Source organism: Neolamprologus brichardi, chromosome 5 (genome assembly GCF_056152115.1).
Source record: "Neolamprologus brichardi isolate AB-2024 chromosome 5, ASM5615211v1, whole genome shotgun sequence".
Classification (NCBI taxonomy): domain Eukaryota; kingdom Metazoa; phylum Chordata; class Actinopteri; order Cichliformes; family Cichlidae; genus Neolamprologus; species Neolamprologus brichardi.
The window spans coordinates 26,810,437-26,826,568 of NC_142108.1; the positions used below are offsets into that span (position 1 = coordinate 26,810,437).

General features: G+C 39.1%; 1 protein-coding gene across 2 annotated transcripts in view; it reads left to right on the plus strand.

Moving 5' to 3' along the window:
- phc2b (polyhomeotic homolog 2b (Drosophila)) overlaps window positions 1-16,132 on the plus strand; it is a 41,243-nt gene that overhangs the window by 10,763 nt on the left and 14,348 nt on the right. For both annotated transcript variants that reach the window (XM_006782871.3, XM_006782870.3), the window contains exons 2-7: window positions 3,866-4,223; window positions 6,695-6,838; window positions 6,981-7,058; window positions 7,417-7,578; window positions 8,845-8,967; window positions 9,233-9,527. In XM_006782871.3, the coding sequence (XP_006782934.2) occupies window positions 3,924-4,223; window positions 6,695-6,838; window positions 6,981-7,058; window positions 7,417-7,578; window positions 8,845-8,967; window positions 9,233-9,527 (1,102 nt within the window). In that variant the 5' untranslated portion in view covers window positions 3,866-3,923. The remainder of the gene's footprint in view (window positions 1-3,865; window positions 4,224-6,694; window positions 6,839-6,980; window positions 7,059-7,416; window positions 7,579-8,844; window positions 8,968-9,232; window positions 9,528-16,132) is intronic.

Here is a 16,132-nt window from a genome sequence, read left to right on the forward strand (position 1 = left end):
ACACGCAAAGCTGACTGTCAGTTCTTGTGGTCTTGTAATGCTAGCATGAGGGGATCAATATGCTCCAACAGCACTTAAATTACATTGTTATGGCATTGACTGGCTCTTTGCACTGTGTTTCATGCTGCTGGTGCTGCTTTGATGTTGTCTTAAAAAAGCTGAATAGCACTTTTCATGGGTGCAAGGGGTCCTCCATGAAACCCAATTCAAAGCCAGATTTGTGGATGTAACAATGTAAAAGTGGTATTTGGATGGGACTGAGCAAGGGGTGATCTACATGGCACTGTTTACTGATTGATGGGTGACTCCTCTCAGAGGGACATGGGTTGCAGGGATCATTACCAGAGGGGATTCCCTCCCCTCTCCCCACATGGGGAGGCAATATGAAGCACACTGTGGGATGTAGGCTAATGATGGCATACAGACAAGCAGGCTTTGGCAGCAGTGGTGCTTTGTTTACAACCTGGACCCAGCACTGCCTGACTGCATTTCAGTTTTTCAGCCACAAATATGAAAACATCAAGTTTTCAATCAGTGACTGGCACCGCTGAATGGAAAATAAGGGTCTTTTTAATTTAGGAGGTCTTGGAATATGTATTTTATATTTTTCCATTTTTCATCCAGTTTAAATTAGGATCTAGTTCTTTGCTTTAATGGTGTTAGATATATCAGGTTAATATGTAAAAGCATTTTTAATTGATCCGTGTACTGCCCTAATTTGACTGTTTGCTGCCTTTCTTGTTATGCAACCTAAGGTTTCAATTAAAGCATTCAAGCTGTTTAAACAGATGTTTAAAAAATGTCTTTTAACTCACTCACTGGTTTGCTCAAATATTTTGTAACCTTTTGTGGGCTGTTCTGCGTTTGCCATTTTAAGGAATAGCATGTGGTTTAGTGAGATGGCAGATTGTTTCCAAGTCTCCTTTGTAGCCTAAATGGGCTGTAGAGCTTTGCTTTGGCTCCTAATCTGTTCAAAAGAATGAGTATGTGGAGGAAATGGCTTAAGAATTGCAGCATGGCGGCAGCATTGCTCCTTATTTAATTACTTCCATTACACACTCGTCCCACTCCTGCCCATTTAAAATCCTGAACCTGTTCACTCAACCTTCACCTCTCACTTGCTCCTTTTTCCTTGTAGCTGCGGTGACTTAATGTGAACCTGTATAACCTTAAGGCTAGAAATTCCTCCCTCCCTTTTCCCCCCTTTTCTAACTCATACAGTGATTGTTATTCTTTCTGATCCCCCCCATCAAACATGCTCATTAATCTCATTCTTGACAATAGTCAGAATCTTAATGAGTTCAGATTCTCTTCTTGCTCTGAGAGCTTTTTTTTTTTTTAACTTCTTCTTTTTCTTTTCTTTTTTTTAATTAACTTCTGGACTTTGTTTAAACAAAAGAACTTTTGACTTTTTCCAAAGATTGCTTATTTTCCGCCAAGGAAGGATGCTTGATCTCCTTCCATCATCTTCACTTTTTATCAGCTGCCATGCTGAAATCTTCTCCACCTTGTCTACCCGGAGAGCTCTGAACCTTTTTCGTTCTGTGCTAATGGATAGCAAAGCACCAAGGGACCAAACCTAAAAAGGCTTTTATGGAAGGACCCTAAATCATTCCTCCTTATTCTTGTGACTGACTGAATGGAATGGATTCATTATTTCTATTTTATTTTTTTAAATCTCATTCACTCAACACTCTTGGACTGAATGTTGACTTAATTTAGGCTTGTAGTGTCTGCTTAGCCCTTATATTTATGCTAAATTCAGTGGAGTTCACTGGATTCCTGAAACACAATTTTATGTGTATTTTTACATGAAAACAGAGGTATCATTTATTTTCCAGCTTGTGTTTGTATCCTGCATATTCATTTCGTGCAGTCGGACAGCATATCCGTCTTTGAGAACAGACAGCAGAGGTGTGACTTAAGCAAGATGACAAGAGATATCCTTATGTTTGTTTTGTAACTTGTACTGACTTTATATAACTTTAGCTTGGCTCAGTTTATTAAATACATAAATACAAAGTAAACAATGAGATGAAAACTCCCTTCTTTGAACAGTAAAAGCAAAGGGAGTATAAACTGTTTGAAACTTAATAAAGAGAATGGCATAAGGGGCTCTTACATAACCCAGCAGCAATGTTTGTTTTGTATGAGAGAGAATGCTTAGTATCAGAACATATATGTATATTTTGTGTAGTTTGTCAAACTGGGGGCTGGACAGTCATGACAACAGGGATGTGGGTGTCAAATTAAGTCGGGGTAAAAAAAAAAAGAAGAAAGTTAATGATTGGCTGCAGAGTTTGACGTGATCTCTTTCATGGTTTCTGCAGTGAGAGATTATTCAGGTAGTTGCTGTAGTAAAAGATTGCTGTGACCTACAGCTTACACTGGGCTGGTTTGCAGCTGGGTGCGAAGAATAAACTGAGCACTGAAATGCTCACTGAGCTGGGGAAAAAAAGTGAAACTGGTAATTCACTGGTCGATCTGCATTCCTAACCTCACCTATGGACACGAGCTCTGAGTCTTGTCTGAAAAAATAAAATCACAGATACCAAAATGGCAGAAGAGTTTCTTTCAAAGCATAATAAATTGGTAGGGGCTCGAAGTAAAACGACTACGCTTTCATGTAAGGTGATTCAGGCATCTGACTAGTGTGTTTTCTGGACTCCTCCTGGGTGAGGTGTTTTGAGCCATGGGAATGGCTCAGTGCATCACAAGAGCTGGAGGTAGCAGGGGAGAGGGAGGTCTAAAGGTATTGGTTTAGACCCTGATCAGAACAGAAGATGGATAGGTGTGATAAAGATTAGTTTCAACTGTAAAAGTAAGTAAAACAATGATTTTATAGTTATGTAGTAAATGTTTTTGAAGTCAAGTACTAATTTGAGCAAGCTGAGATTTTGAGATTATTTTTCTTTACATTAATATAAAATCCACAAAACTTGGACCTGGTGAAATCTTCATAACCAGAGTTCAGAATTTTTATTCAGAAGAGATTTTACTTAATTTGAGTTCCTTTTTTGGGCCTTTTGATCACTTATGAGTCTAAATTGCATTTTGTTTTGGTGGCAGGGTGATGCACTAATTAGTTCTTACTTATTTTTCATACTTTAAAGGGATTGTGGCACATGTGTCAAACTGAAGACGTAGGGGTTCAATCCAGTCCTTTGCAGGTTTTAATCCAGCCTGCCAATCAGTTTAGTCTTTGAAAAACTTCTTAGTCATTTGTAAGTTTTCATGTGAATCTCCTTTTTCATCCTAGAACCCTGTGGAGTTCATTTAGTTTAAAATTTTCAAAGATCTTTAAGTTTGACTTTTTTTTTCTTTGAAATTCCCCACATGTACTGAGTTTTCAGGTTCATGCTTTTAAGAATTTTAAGATTGATTATTTTATCTTGAGCTATTTGTGCTTAACTAAATGATATGACATAGTTAGGGATCTTTGGACAAGTTGTTGTTAAGAATATCTGGTATATGTAACCATAATAAGCTGTAAACTGTGTATGGCCTTGGATGTGACCAAACGTGGTAAAATTAATTTTATTGCCCTTGACTTATAGTGCAACATAAGACTAAAACAGTTTGGGTATAACTTTGATGCGGTAGATGTGTCACTGGTCTTACATTTACCTGGTGTTGAGTGGTTTATTGACAGCCATATTCAGGTGCATCTTGTTTCGACTACTTTGTCTCTATTCAGTTGTATGTAAACGTGGAAACCTAAAGCATTTTTGCAATCCATGAGCCAAAACTCTGGGTTAATAATTATTGAGTTGGTTGTCTAAAAAAATTGCTAATTCCAACTTCTGTATCAGTGGCAGAAACAAGCTTCCATACATTCATCAGGTTTTTTGCTTCTTTCTTGAAGGCACAGGAGAGCCATTCAGAAGAGCCGGGGGTCAAAGGTGAAAAGAGCAGAGGGCACCATGGAGAGTGAGCCAGGGGCCCCTGCTTCCACTGCCAGCAGTACCGGGACCACCGCAGCCACCACCACGTCCACCACCAATTCCTCCAGCACCACTGCTGTCAGCAGTAATAGTACCTCTAATACTACTACGACTACTACTAGTTCTACCACTTCCACTAGCATTAGTAATAGTAGTAGCAGCAGCAGTAGTAGTAGTAGTACTAACACTAGCAGTACTTCCAGCAGTAGTACTACAGCTGGAAGACCGGCAGTGCCTCAGATATCGGTTTACAGTGGAATACCTGACCGTACAGTACAGGTGAGTGTTTTGGTTCTGTAATAAATCTGCTGAGAGCTTAAGTTGAGGTATTCTGTGTAACATCCTGACACTCTTTGCTCTACTGCCATCTGTTGGTGTTTAAAAGTGACATACAAGCTTCTAAAATTGTTTTTGAAAAGGGAATTGATGAAAAAGGGAATTTGTATTCCCAGTAAAGGATCTCAAATGTGTGGTAATGTTGGAGCATGTCTCCAATTTGAAGGAAAGAATGTTTTCTGTGCTTTAGTGCTTTTGACCCCTTGCCCTCGGGGTAAGCCTCTACACAGGCTTAGCCTCCCTTAGAATTAGGTCCACTCAACTTTGAGTGCTGATGGTTTGACAGCAGGGTTTTTGTTAGATTGAGTCCTTCTTTTCACCCCCTCAGCATGCTGACAATCACAAGGCAATCACTATTGTCACTGAGCAGCACTGTGAGCATAAAGGACCGCTGGAAATCAGTTCATGCATGTATTTCATCTTTGCTACTTGTGCCCGTCAGCGACACGTTGTGGGTCCGGATGCTTCTGTGACACTGTTGACTGCAGGTCAAAATCCTTGGAAGAGGGCACTTGGAGAGGTGGTTTCCCAGTGGTAGGGGTTTAACTTTCTTAGAGTTGTGTCTGGCACAGTGTGAAACCTTTCTGTCCCACATTTAGGGAAAAAGAATTGTTTGTATGTTTGCAGTAATTGGAGGTTTTGAAACCCTGACTTCTGTCTCCCGATTAGTCTGTTAAATAAGCAGTGATGCAATCAGTTCAGATACAACACATTTTGATTGTACCACATTTAGGATTTGATAAAGATATTGCATACTAATGACTATTGCTTAATGAAGAAAAATCAGCAGTTTGGTCTGTAAAGCATTTTGAAATACTATCAGGACAAGATTTATAAGCTCAAGTGATAAAATAATTGTAAATCTAAAACCTTGTAAAGTTTGTAAAATGTTAAATTCATAATAACTTAGTTTTATTTAGAGCAAAAGTAAATGTCTAAAATAAAGCATAAGGGTATTATTATTGTTAGGGATGCCGCTATTATATCATCTGAACATATTTTTATATCATAGATATTTAGGTTACGGTAAACGTTTAACTTGGCAACAAATTTGTTTTCTAAAAAAAGTTATTAAGCCTCATGCAATTCCAACACATAAATCAGAAAATGCACCGTGCAATCAAACTGACATTTCTTGATGTTGTTTACTGTTATCACACAATTTCCTTTTCATTTTTCCCACCAGATAATCTGCATGAGCAAAGATCCTAGTAAATAAAACTGCATTTAATATGGGGATGTATTAGCAACTGTTACTGGTATCAGAGTTTTTGGGTTGCCTGCTTTTTTTTGTATGCCTTTGGCATGGTTCTAGCACCGCTGTATGTTTGTAAAAGAGCAAATCATTTCAAAAAACCACAGGTAAGGCTGTACAAAGAACAGAACTATTTTTAGTATAGGTGTGATGTTGGTGGCTTTAAGCGGTTGTATAATAGAAGAATGTGGAGAGTGTGGAGGTGGGTGATACAACCTCAGATTATATCACAATATTTCAAAGAAATTTGCAACAAGTGTTTTACTTGTGAATGAAATGGTGCCAGCAATAGCAGCATTATGGTGCAACAAGTCACACAGGTATTGTTTTCCAAGGAAATTTTAAGTAAGTCTAAAATAAGTGTTTAATACGTTCGCAATAACTAAAGTAACCTTGTAACTCTTCAGAAACCTGCACAACATTGTCACGCAATAAAACTGAAGCTGAAAAATATTTTCCACCTCTGATGTAATTCGGGTCCGCTCTCTTTCTTTTTTTCTTTTCTTTTTTTTTTTTTAAATCTGTTGCTCCAAGGCCTGCTTTACCACTTTCTATCCACTGTTTGCTCTTCTTGTCATATGAACTCCAACGAGTGCTCCAGTAATGCTTGGTTGAGACATTTCTTTACTTTTGTGTCGTAGATCACCAGCTGCACCAGTTTCCTCTTTGCATGCCTTCGTAGCATGGTTATACTTAGGGTATGTTTTTGGTGAAACAGGTTTGCCTTTTCCATGTTCAGCAGGGACGGTTTTCTTGCATAATTTGGAAAGCATTGTTATGTTGGAGGATGATGAAGTAGCTCCCTTTTAACAAATCATCACTGTAGGCGGACACATGGCTGTGGCTGTCAGATATATCCGGGCTTGTCTACTTGTTGTGCGATTAGATAATGTAAACACATGGCATTGCTATAGAAATAAAATTATAAAACCCATTTTCTTTTCTTTTTATTTATCATGTAAAAATTTGTATTGAGATTACCCACATGGTAGAAGCCCAGAGGCTTTGGTTTGCTTTGTTGACATATCATGAAGAATTGATGTTGTTTCGAGGTGACTGAATCTGTGATTCTTTGGATTTTATGAAAGTTTAGTTCAGATGTAAAAATCAAATGTTTTTTTTAAACTGGTCATTTTTTTGCACCTGTTTTTATTTGCAGGTATTCCAGCAGGCATTGCATAGACAGCCCAACACAGCAGCACAGTACTTGCAGCAGATGTATGCAGCTCAGCAGCAGCATCTGATGCTGCAAACTGCAGCCCTCCAGCAGCAGCACAGCCTCAGCCTGGCTGCTGTACAGCAGGTCAGCAAGCAGGCATCACAAATAATTCATTCTCTCAGTTTAGAGATGATGATTGCAGTTATTGTTGACCTGCTGCAAAACATGTTTCAGAAGTTGTGCATCTCTCACCCTGTCCTTCTGCCTCTCTCTACCTTTGTGATAGGCCAGTATCGCGGCTGGCCGGCAAAGCTCTTCACAAAATGGCACTTCATCTCAGCAAACAGGATCTACTCAGGCTACGGTAAGTGCAGTTTGGAGTGCTGCCTTCCTAAAAGCCTCTTTAAGTTATCTTTGTCCAGTTGGATTATCATCGAGCCAAGTTGAATTTTAGCAGCAGGATGCTAGCAGCTTGGTTGCTCCTTCTGTTTTACCTTTAAAAAGATTCAAGTTTCTTTTTGATTTTGTACGTATTTAGCTGTAAGAAATATTAGCAGAATGAGCACAGTTCAAACAATTTTTTTAAATTTTTTTTATTAACTATTTAATTTGATGCTGTCAAATTTAATAGTTGGGGATATGATGCTTTTGTCTCAGAACTCCTCACATCTATTCAGGACTTGTATGTATAACCTAATAATCCTGATTATCTCTCCGCATAGATCAACCTGACCACGTCTCCAGCGGCAGCTCAGCTGATCAGCCGAGCTCAGAATATTAGCTCAACCCCCACCACTATTTCCCAGCAGGCTGTTCTGCTGGGCAGCCCATCAAGCCCCACTCTTACACCCACCCAAGCACAGATGTACCTGCGTGCACAGATGGTAAGACTACAGAGAAAAGAAATGGCCACAGGCACATTTACATGATCCTCCACTTTATGCATAAACACTAACACACTTGTATTGCTTGATTTAAATAGGCACAACTCTGTTCTTTGGAGGCCCTGTGTATGTGTTTATGCCATTCAGATTTATTTTATTGTCATACAGTCAATACATCACAGATGCATTACTGAACAAAATTGCATGCACAGAGAGAAACTCGCAATAAAAACAGGGCTGAGTTAAAAAAGAATAAATGAAGGTGTTATTGCACATGTATAGAACATTACATACATAAATACATAAATAAATAAAATATACAAAATACATATTGTGTTTGTAAGTAATTCCACTGTAAATGGCGTGTTTTGTTGTCATCTTGCAGTAGAGTAGGTGGTCAGGATAATGCGTTTGCCTACAGAGAGCTCTTTGCAAACATGGAAGTCGATGTCTTTAACGTGAATGCTCAGAAAACATTTTTTGGTTTGTGTGCGTGTTCTCTCTTTCTCTTGTTGAAGGAATAGAAAGTGGTTATTTTGGGTATAGCTGGTTTTGAGTGCTTGCCAGTTGGAGTTTCCAGATTGTACAACTGATGGCAAACTGAAACTGGCAAAACAACCTGCTTATTACGAGCAAAAACACAACATTATCAGATGTCTGTGATGATTGCGGCAGGAAGCAAACTGCATGTCAGTTTAGTCATGGACTTTATTTCGAGTACAGTTTCCTGGTGCTACATTTACTCATATCAGTGTCCCAAAATATTTTCTTTAGTTTCCTGTTTTGTCTTATCATACACCAGAGGTTAAAAACTAACTAAATATACACACGCAGCACCCCATGATTAAATGATCTTCTGTCTTGTTAAGTTTTTTACTTTTGTAAATAGTGTGTTTTAACATTTATTGGGAGCCTGTGGCCCTTATTCAGTGTCATGCCCAAGGTACTGAGTCATATTTTCTAAAGCAGAATGGATGCTCATGGCACAGCTTCACCTACTTCATAGGTGCATTTTTTGGCCTGTGGCTTTCATCAGGTCAAAATGGTTATAGCCATTATTCAACACCATGCCCTGGGGTACTGAGACAGTTTTCACAGGTAGTTAGATACTGATTTGGTGATATAAGTCTTTGTCATCATTAAAATTGCAGTTTCACTAGTTGGTGGGGGAATATGATCAGTAATGACACAAGAGAGTAATTTTAGTTTACAGTTTGCTTCTCCTATTTTAGTTCCCCCTTTTTCAATGTGTGCCATACTTTCCAGGCCCAGGTACAGGTGGCGAGGAGCCTGGGTCGTGCTGTTCCTCTGTCCCCACAGCTCATCTTTACCCCAGCTGCCACTGTGACGGCTGTGCAGTCAGACAGCTCTACGCAGGCCTCCTCACAGGTAATATTGCTGGAACGTATATTATCACTAATAATACAAGAGCAGTCTTTTATCTCGCCTTAACATCTTTTCCAGCTCCCTCTCGTAAATATAACTTTATGCATTTTACACATATGTAGCAAAGCAGTAATCCATAAAAATAAATATTAAACTTAAGAGCTTTAACTGAATTTCCAGCATTTTACAAACAAAATTCTTATGAACATAGTCAAAAAATCCACAGCTTGAGCCATTTGTGAATCTTGTCTCTCTTTTTGTATTTAAGAATCAGGTACAGAATCTGGCCATCCGTGGCCAGCAGGGGGCGACAACATCCTCCTCTCAGACTCAGATGCCACAGGCTCTCAGTCTGAAGCAGGCCCCTGTGCCTATCCAGCCTGCGTCACTGATCAAAAACCCAAGTCAAGGTACCCAGGCCTCAGCAGGGGGGAAGACCAGCTCCTTAGACAGTCCCTCTGAAGGAGGGAAGAAGGGGGACAGTGCAGCAGTCACAGAAGTCCGAGCTATAAACATGAGCCGCAGTGTCACCGCTGTGAATGCTCAGCCTCTGCTTGCTCCGGGTAAGAGAAGTTTGTATATCCACAACATTAAATCCCATCCATTAAAGAAATGTCTCTCACACAGGTGAGAGAAAAAAATAATAATGATGGATATTAGTGATGCAAATAACCCCAAAACAAATAGTTGGTTAACAGGTTGTTTTGTTTGATCTTTAAAAGTACAGGAAGTAATACTTTTCTTGTTCTACTTACTGCTCTCACTCTTTTTAATCAAGAAAATTGTCTGCAGCTCAACCAGTATTTATTGATACATGCAGCCTTAATGTGTTTTAAACCTAATGCTTTGTGCGCTTGCCAAATTATTTGCAACACAAAGTCTTAAAAAACAGCAATAAACTCTGTGTAAGATATCAAGATGTGCTTACTAGGTCTTGTTGAATATGAGTGTTGGTATTAAATGGCAGCATTGTGGTTCAATTGATGGCACCATTTCCTCACAGCAAGAGTGTCCTGGGTTGAAACCTTGACAGGGCCCTACTGTGTGGAGTTTTGTCTGGGACCACTTAATTCAAGTTAAAACTTGTGGCTCCACAGTGTAGTGGTTAAAACACATTTAACACGTGGAAGTTCAAGGCCAGGAGAAGGAGGGTTATGTCAGGGAGGGCATCTGGCATTAAACTCTCTTCTAAAGGCAGTGGTGACACTGCCATACACTCTAGACAATCTAACCAACATGTGCAAGCAACCCTGTAGCATAACAGATTACATTTTAATGTCCCTAATCATGTATTGTAGCAACAGTCTTATAAACCAATGTTTGTCAGGTCACTGCTTTGATTCTGACTAAATTATATCAGCAGCTCGACTGGATTGCCATGAAATTATGCAGAGCAGAAATTGGTGGTCACAAGAGCATGAATCCTAGTGTCTCCACTGAGTTTCCTCTTCTGTGTTTCTTCAATCAAATTGTCTTATAGCCAGTAAAATCTTTAATCTTAGTGTATTTTAAATGCTGTTTCTGAGCACATCTTAGATAAAACTTCTTGTGCTGCTCATGCTCTGTGTTCTGAATGCACCAATGTTTTCCTCTGAAAACATGTGGTCCACAGAGCACGTAAGCTCTAAAACTGCAGTGAAGTTATGGTTTCATTTTTGTGGACAGAAAAAGGAAACTGACAAACTGTTTGCCGGCAGTTGCATGCTTCTGTTATGTATCAGATGTACATTTCAAACCTGAAGAAAGATTTTGGCTTTGTGACAGCTGTCTTATATACATATACAGAGCTGTGCTCTAGTGTTTATAGTGAGATTAGATGAAAAGACATTTCACACATGGACGTTTGAAAGCTTTTTCTTGGCTGTTGCCGTGACTTGTCGGGGCCTGCTTCACAAATCCATTCACTCACTAAATGGGTGAAACCAGCTCTATTAGAGACAGCGTGTTGGTTTTGTGTCTGGAACAGTCTAGCTGCTTTGTGAATTAGGAGCTGTGAAAGGCACACTGCCATGCAAGAGTGTTTTTAAACCACTTATTGTGTAATTGAAAGTCAGCAGCTGTTTTTTTTTTTTTTTTAATATTTTTTTTCCCCCTTTTTAGCGTGAATGGTTGTGAATGTTCTAGCAGCACAAGCTGATTACGTCAAATTAAGTCCCATTTGTTTGCATGATAAGTCCCTTTAGATGCATTTTAAAGAGGGTCCTCATAGGAAATCACATCTTACAAAATAATTTGTCTGTCTGTGCATGTGCCATATTTATGTCTGTATGACTGCATGGCTGTAACACTCTTTACATTTATGGTTGGTGTTGTGTGTGTGTGTGTCTGTGTGTGTGTGTGTGTGTGTGCGCGCACTTGGGCTTGTGTGTTTGTGAAGAGAGGGGGAGGTGGGGATTATCTGTGCACGTCGGTGCACAACTGTGTCTTGCTTTGTTTCAGTAATAGATTCACGTAAAATGAAAGGGAGGATGGAAGCTGAAAATCTGGCAGCATGCTGTCTGGGAAAAAAAATTACCATGGGTTGCCATAGCAGCAGCCCACGAGGGACAGGTGTGCACATGAGATGCTGGGGAGTTATTACTGTGTGGATCAGGAAGAGAAGCGGCAGCGTGGCTGGCTGATGGGATTCGGATTAGGATAAAAGCTTGGATTCAACTTGACTGTGGCTGGGTCAAGATGCACTTTGCTTTAGAGGGTAAAATTGGTAATAGAAGAGAGCAGACATTATTTTTAGCTGCAGGAAACCAGAGATTTTGCTCCATGTTGTTGGTGGGTAATTTCACCCCCCGAGGATGGTTTTGGTTCATGAAAGATTGTAGAGGTAATTGCTACTTAGCATTTTATGTAATTGATCAGCAATTTTAGTGATTTTAGTCTTAATAAAATTATGACACTTAACTGTTGCATTTCAAAAGTAGCTCATTGCCAGGAAAATTTAGATATGAACTCAGCTAGTGGTTTTGCACAGTCCACATTCATGATGTCAATTATTAATAGTTTCAGTTGGCAAATGAACCACCTATAACATTGCAATGTTACTAGCTTTGTTGCTAGTTACTACACTGACATTGACTGATATTAGACATTTAGCCTAAATTCTCCTAACAAAATGGGTGGTGAATTTATGCAGGAGGCTTGCAGACTTTAGAAGTGTTTAGAAGTGTAATATGGTAATTATGGTTTTTTCACAAGTAAAAGGAATAATTACGTCAATAACCTTGCTTTAATTAGTTTTTTATGTTTTGAAAAAAAAAATACAGTACATACTGTTTTAAACAGGACTCTCCCGGCCAAACAAGGTGTGAAAAATATCCATCATAATTTCACAGATTGATAAATGGATTCATAAGTAGTAGAGCAGGGTAAAATGACCAAAAATATTTATCACGATATACATTTGAAAATTTGTGATAACAATATAACTGACGATGTAATTGACACTAGACAAAATACTTTACAACTCCACAACTTTGTTAGTGCAAAAAAAAACAAAACATCAATGTATTTTCACTAAAACAAGCAGCTGTTTTTATGTGCATTAAAGTTATATAAAAATATAACAGTGCAAATTCCTTGCTGACAGTTTAACCAAAAGGCATTTCCAGTGGAAATTGGCTGACATATCCTCAGCATAACCATGTATAATATCCACAAAACTTAAGAGGTTATACACACACAATACGGTAATATTATGTTGAAGCACAGTACGTATCACTCCGCGAGGCTCCTGCCTAAGATTGCCGTAATGCTCTGACAATCCATCAAGCGGTGCGGGTTCGTAGCTTAGCAAAGTCGTACTAAAACATTTGACAGATTTTCGAGCGCCGTGTACGACATAAAATCATTTCGAGGTCAGTAAACACAACAAGAATTCATACATAAGGCACACGGGATTATAAGGGGCACTGTCGATTTTCAGAAAAATCAAAGGATTGATTTTAAGTGTGCCGTATTTTCCAAACAACACGGTAATAACAACGGCCCGCTAGCATGCTCTACCAAATATAGTGCTTTGTTGTGTATCTGACGGACGAAAGCTAAACCAGTTCCACACCACTGAAGTTGCAGCATTTTTACAAACCACTTTTGGTTCATCCGTTTCATTTAACTATCCGCTTTCACCCTTCTCATTCGCTGTCGCCGCCATGTGCGTATGAAAACAAAGGCACTGCGCATGTGCGTTTGACCCATATTCTATCGCGATAATTCATTTTCTTATCGTTGCCCGACATTATACCAGTATTATGAACGGTATGATATGACCCAGCCCTCATAAGTAGGTTCAATAATTCATGTGAAGGATGCCTTACAGCCTCCCAAAGTGAAAAAGAAAGCAGTTAAAGGGTTATAATTCATTTAACAAAACGGACGTGCACCTCCCATCAAAAGACTCCTATTTGTGTACCCTTGTTATCGCCACAAATAGAATCTTAAGAAAAAACAAACACCTGACGTGTCTCATTTCTACCAAATCTGTGTGAAATCTAACTCAGCACAGAACAAATTGATTAATTGTGGTTACGCTGAGAGTTTGTCAGATTCACATTCATGGGAATTGAGGAGGAAGCAAATGTTAGGCCGTCTGGCTTGATGCAGCAAGTGTATGTCTGTCATCACCTTCTCTCAGCAACAAAGAGTCGGCACCACACTATAAAACCACAGCAGGGAAACCCCGTCAGCACTAAAAAACTAGAAAGATGAAAACTTTTTTCTTTTTCTTTTTTTAAGGGGTACTTATGTATAAAACCTTTACTGTACTGTAAGTTTTGAAGCGAGTAGAGAACTGGATTCATGGAGCTAATTTTCCTTGCTAAACAATCTTCAATCCTTATTTGGAATTGTATTAAAATTAGGAAAGGTGACTCAAGGTCTACTGTTGCTGTGGTGTTATTGGTCAATATTTTTCAAGATGGTAAGCCAAAGCAGGAGTCAGTGAAAATGTGGAAACTCTGGGGTTTTCCAGGGCCTGGTGCTGCAAAAGCTGGAAGGAATGTATACTGTCCTCAATTTCAGGACATTGCACGGCAATACACAGAGTAAGAGGTCTACAAACATTCACAACCTTGGGGGTGGAGGGAGTGGGCTTCCGCATACTGTAGACTATATGATTTGTATGTATATATTGGTTTGGGGTGCCTGAGTAATTCCAGTCCTTAATCTTAAGACCTTGATAGGGAATAACATTTAAATGAATTTCCAAACCTTCCTCTTCTTTCAAGACCTCTTTCTGTTACTCATTAGAGGCTTGGGAAAGATGTCAGGATTCATGAGAAGGGGCTGATTGTATCCGGTGTGTACTGATTCAGAAATCCCCCTCCTCCTCCCTTACAGAAGGCTAAGAGTCTCTTGATACTGCAAGTTTGACGCAGTTTAACCCCCGCAAGGGAGCTTTCTGCTGCCGTTTTGTTCTTTGATCACATTACAATAGAATAGTCATTAATAAAATAGGTAAATGTGCACACCATTTGTTAACTATTGAATATGGCAACCAACAAGTTAAAGATAGCCATACATGTAGCAGGCTCTGCTACTGTAATTGGTCCTTTCCTGACTGTTTTATATCTTAAGATGGTCAGTTTGTAATGACAGAATTATACTCAGTCTCCAATACCCAATGATCAGTTAAACTCAACAACAACAAGCACTAACTTTGAGTAGCCGCCTTCTTGCTACATTCAAGACTAAGAACAGCAGACTGTGGCTCCCTCATAACTTTGGATGAACATTGTAAAATGGCAGATGCAGCAACCAACTTGCTTTTCTTGACAACTTGTGGTGTTTGGAGGTAGTAGGTTGACTTCACAGCCAGAGCTGTGATAGAAACTGTCATACAAACTCATGTTTCTGCTGTGTGAAGATGTCCGATGTTAAAATCAATTCAAAACAATCTCATTTTCTGGTCCATTTACTTGGTATTTACACATAGTATGATTTTATGTAGCACGTCTATCATCATCGTCATTCTACCACTTTGTAGAAAATCCAGTTTGAAGAAATATTTGAGTTCAGAACAAATGTTCATGTTATCCAGGAGATTAAGAATCACCACAGTCAGTAGGTTTATTTTTATTTTAGTGCAACCATAAGGCTGCACTAAAACAGGATTTGTGTCTTTAAAAAATTGATTTCTGTGGAATTTGATGCTCGCAATCATCATGTAGAGCAGGGGTGTCAGACTCATTTTAGCTCATGTGCTGAATACAGCCCAATTTGACCTCACACAGGCCTGACCAGCAAAACCACAGCATAATAACCCATCAAAAAAACCCAACTAAACTCTCAAACCATTCCCATTCAGCTTTGTCTCAATTGTTTCACATTTGGTGTGTTGCAATTTTTAATAAGCTACTGTTTTAACTTAAAGAAACGCGTCAGTGTGGCTCCTTGGCTTAACCATCTTTGGGGTGGTTTTGGCCGGCAGTGTGTAATGTCTTTGTCAGCAGGAAGGCTGTAAAACTGGACATGATTCAGAGCTCTGGCTTGAATGGCAATTAATGATTAGGACACTCTCATGATCTATTCTTGTGCTCCGCTTATCTGTAGTTTTCACACTTTATGAACCCTTACAGGAGGCCTGATCAGATATTTTTAGGAGACTTGTTGTAGACTGTTCACTTTGTTTTTCTATACTTATTTATTTTGGCTGTCTCAGACAAGAAGACAGTTGAGTAAACTTTATTTAGTAAATTAAAGTTGCTAAAATGGGAATGAGTGTCATGGACACGTCTTTTGTTTTTATTCTCTTCTACCACGCAGACTCTTTACATTAAAAAGATGCTTTAAATGAAAGGCTTTGGGGCTGTGATGCTTGAGTCGACAAAAAAAGCATGTCTCCACTCATTTCTTTTTCCCACCCATGGGCATAGTTGTTGAGTTGATGGATATAATTTTCCACGGTCTGTTTTTAAAGTTTGTTTTCTTAAAAACCCTTTAATGGTTAGCATCTAGCTGGCTTTATCCACCCATCCACATCTTATATTTATCCTTCTCTTAACATAATAAATATTAACTGAAGGTTTTCATCGACGCCACAGCTAACCAAATTTTCTGTCAGTGGGTTCCACTGTGTCTCACCATGTGAAAATGAAAACTCTTCTCAGCGGTCCTCGTACCATTAAAGGGACTAATGACATGCAAACTCTGCTGGATAGAAATGTCTATATTTTCC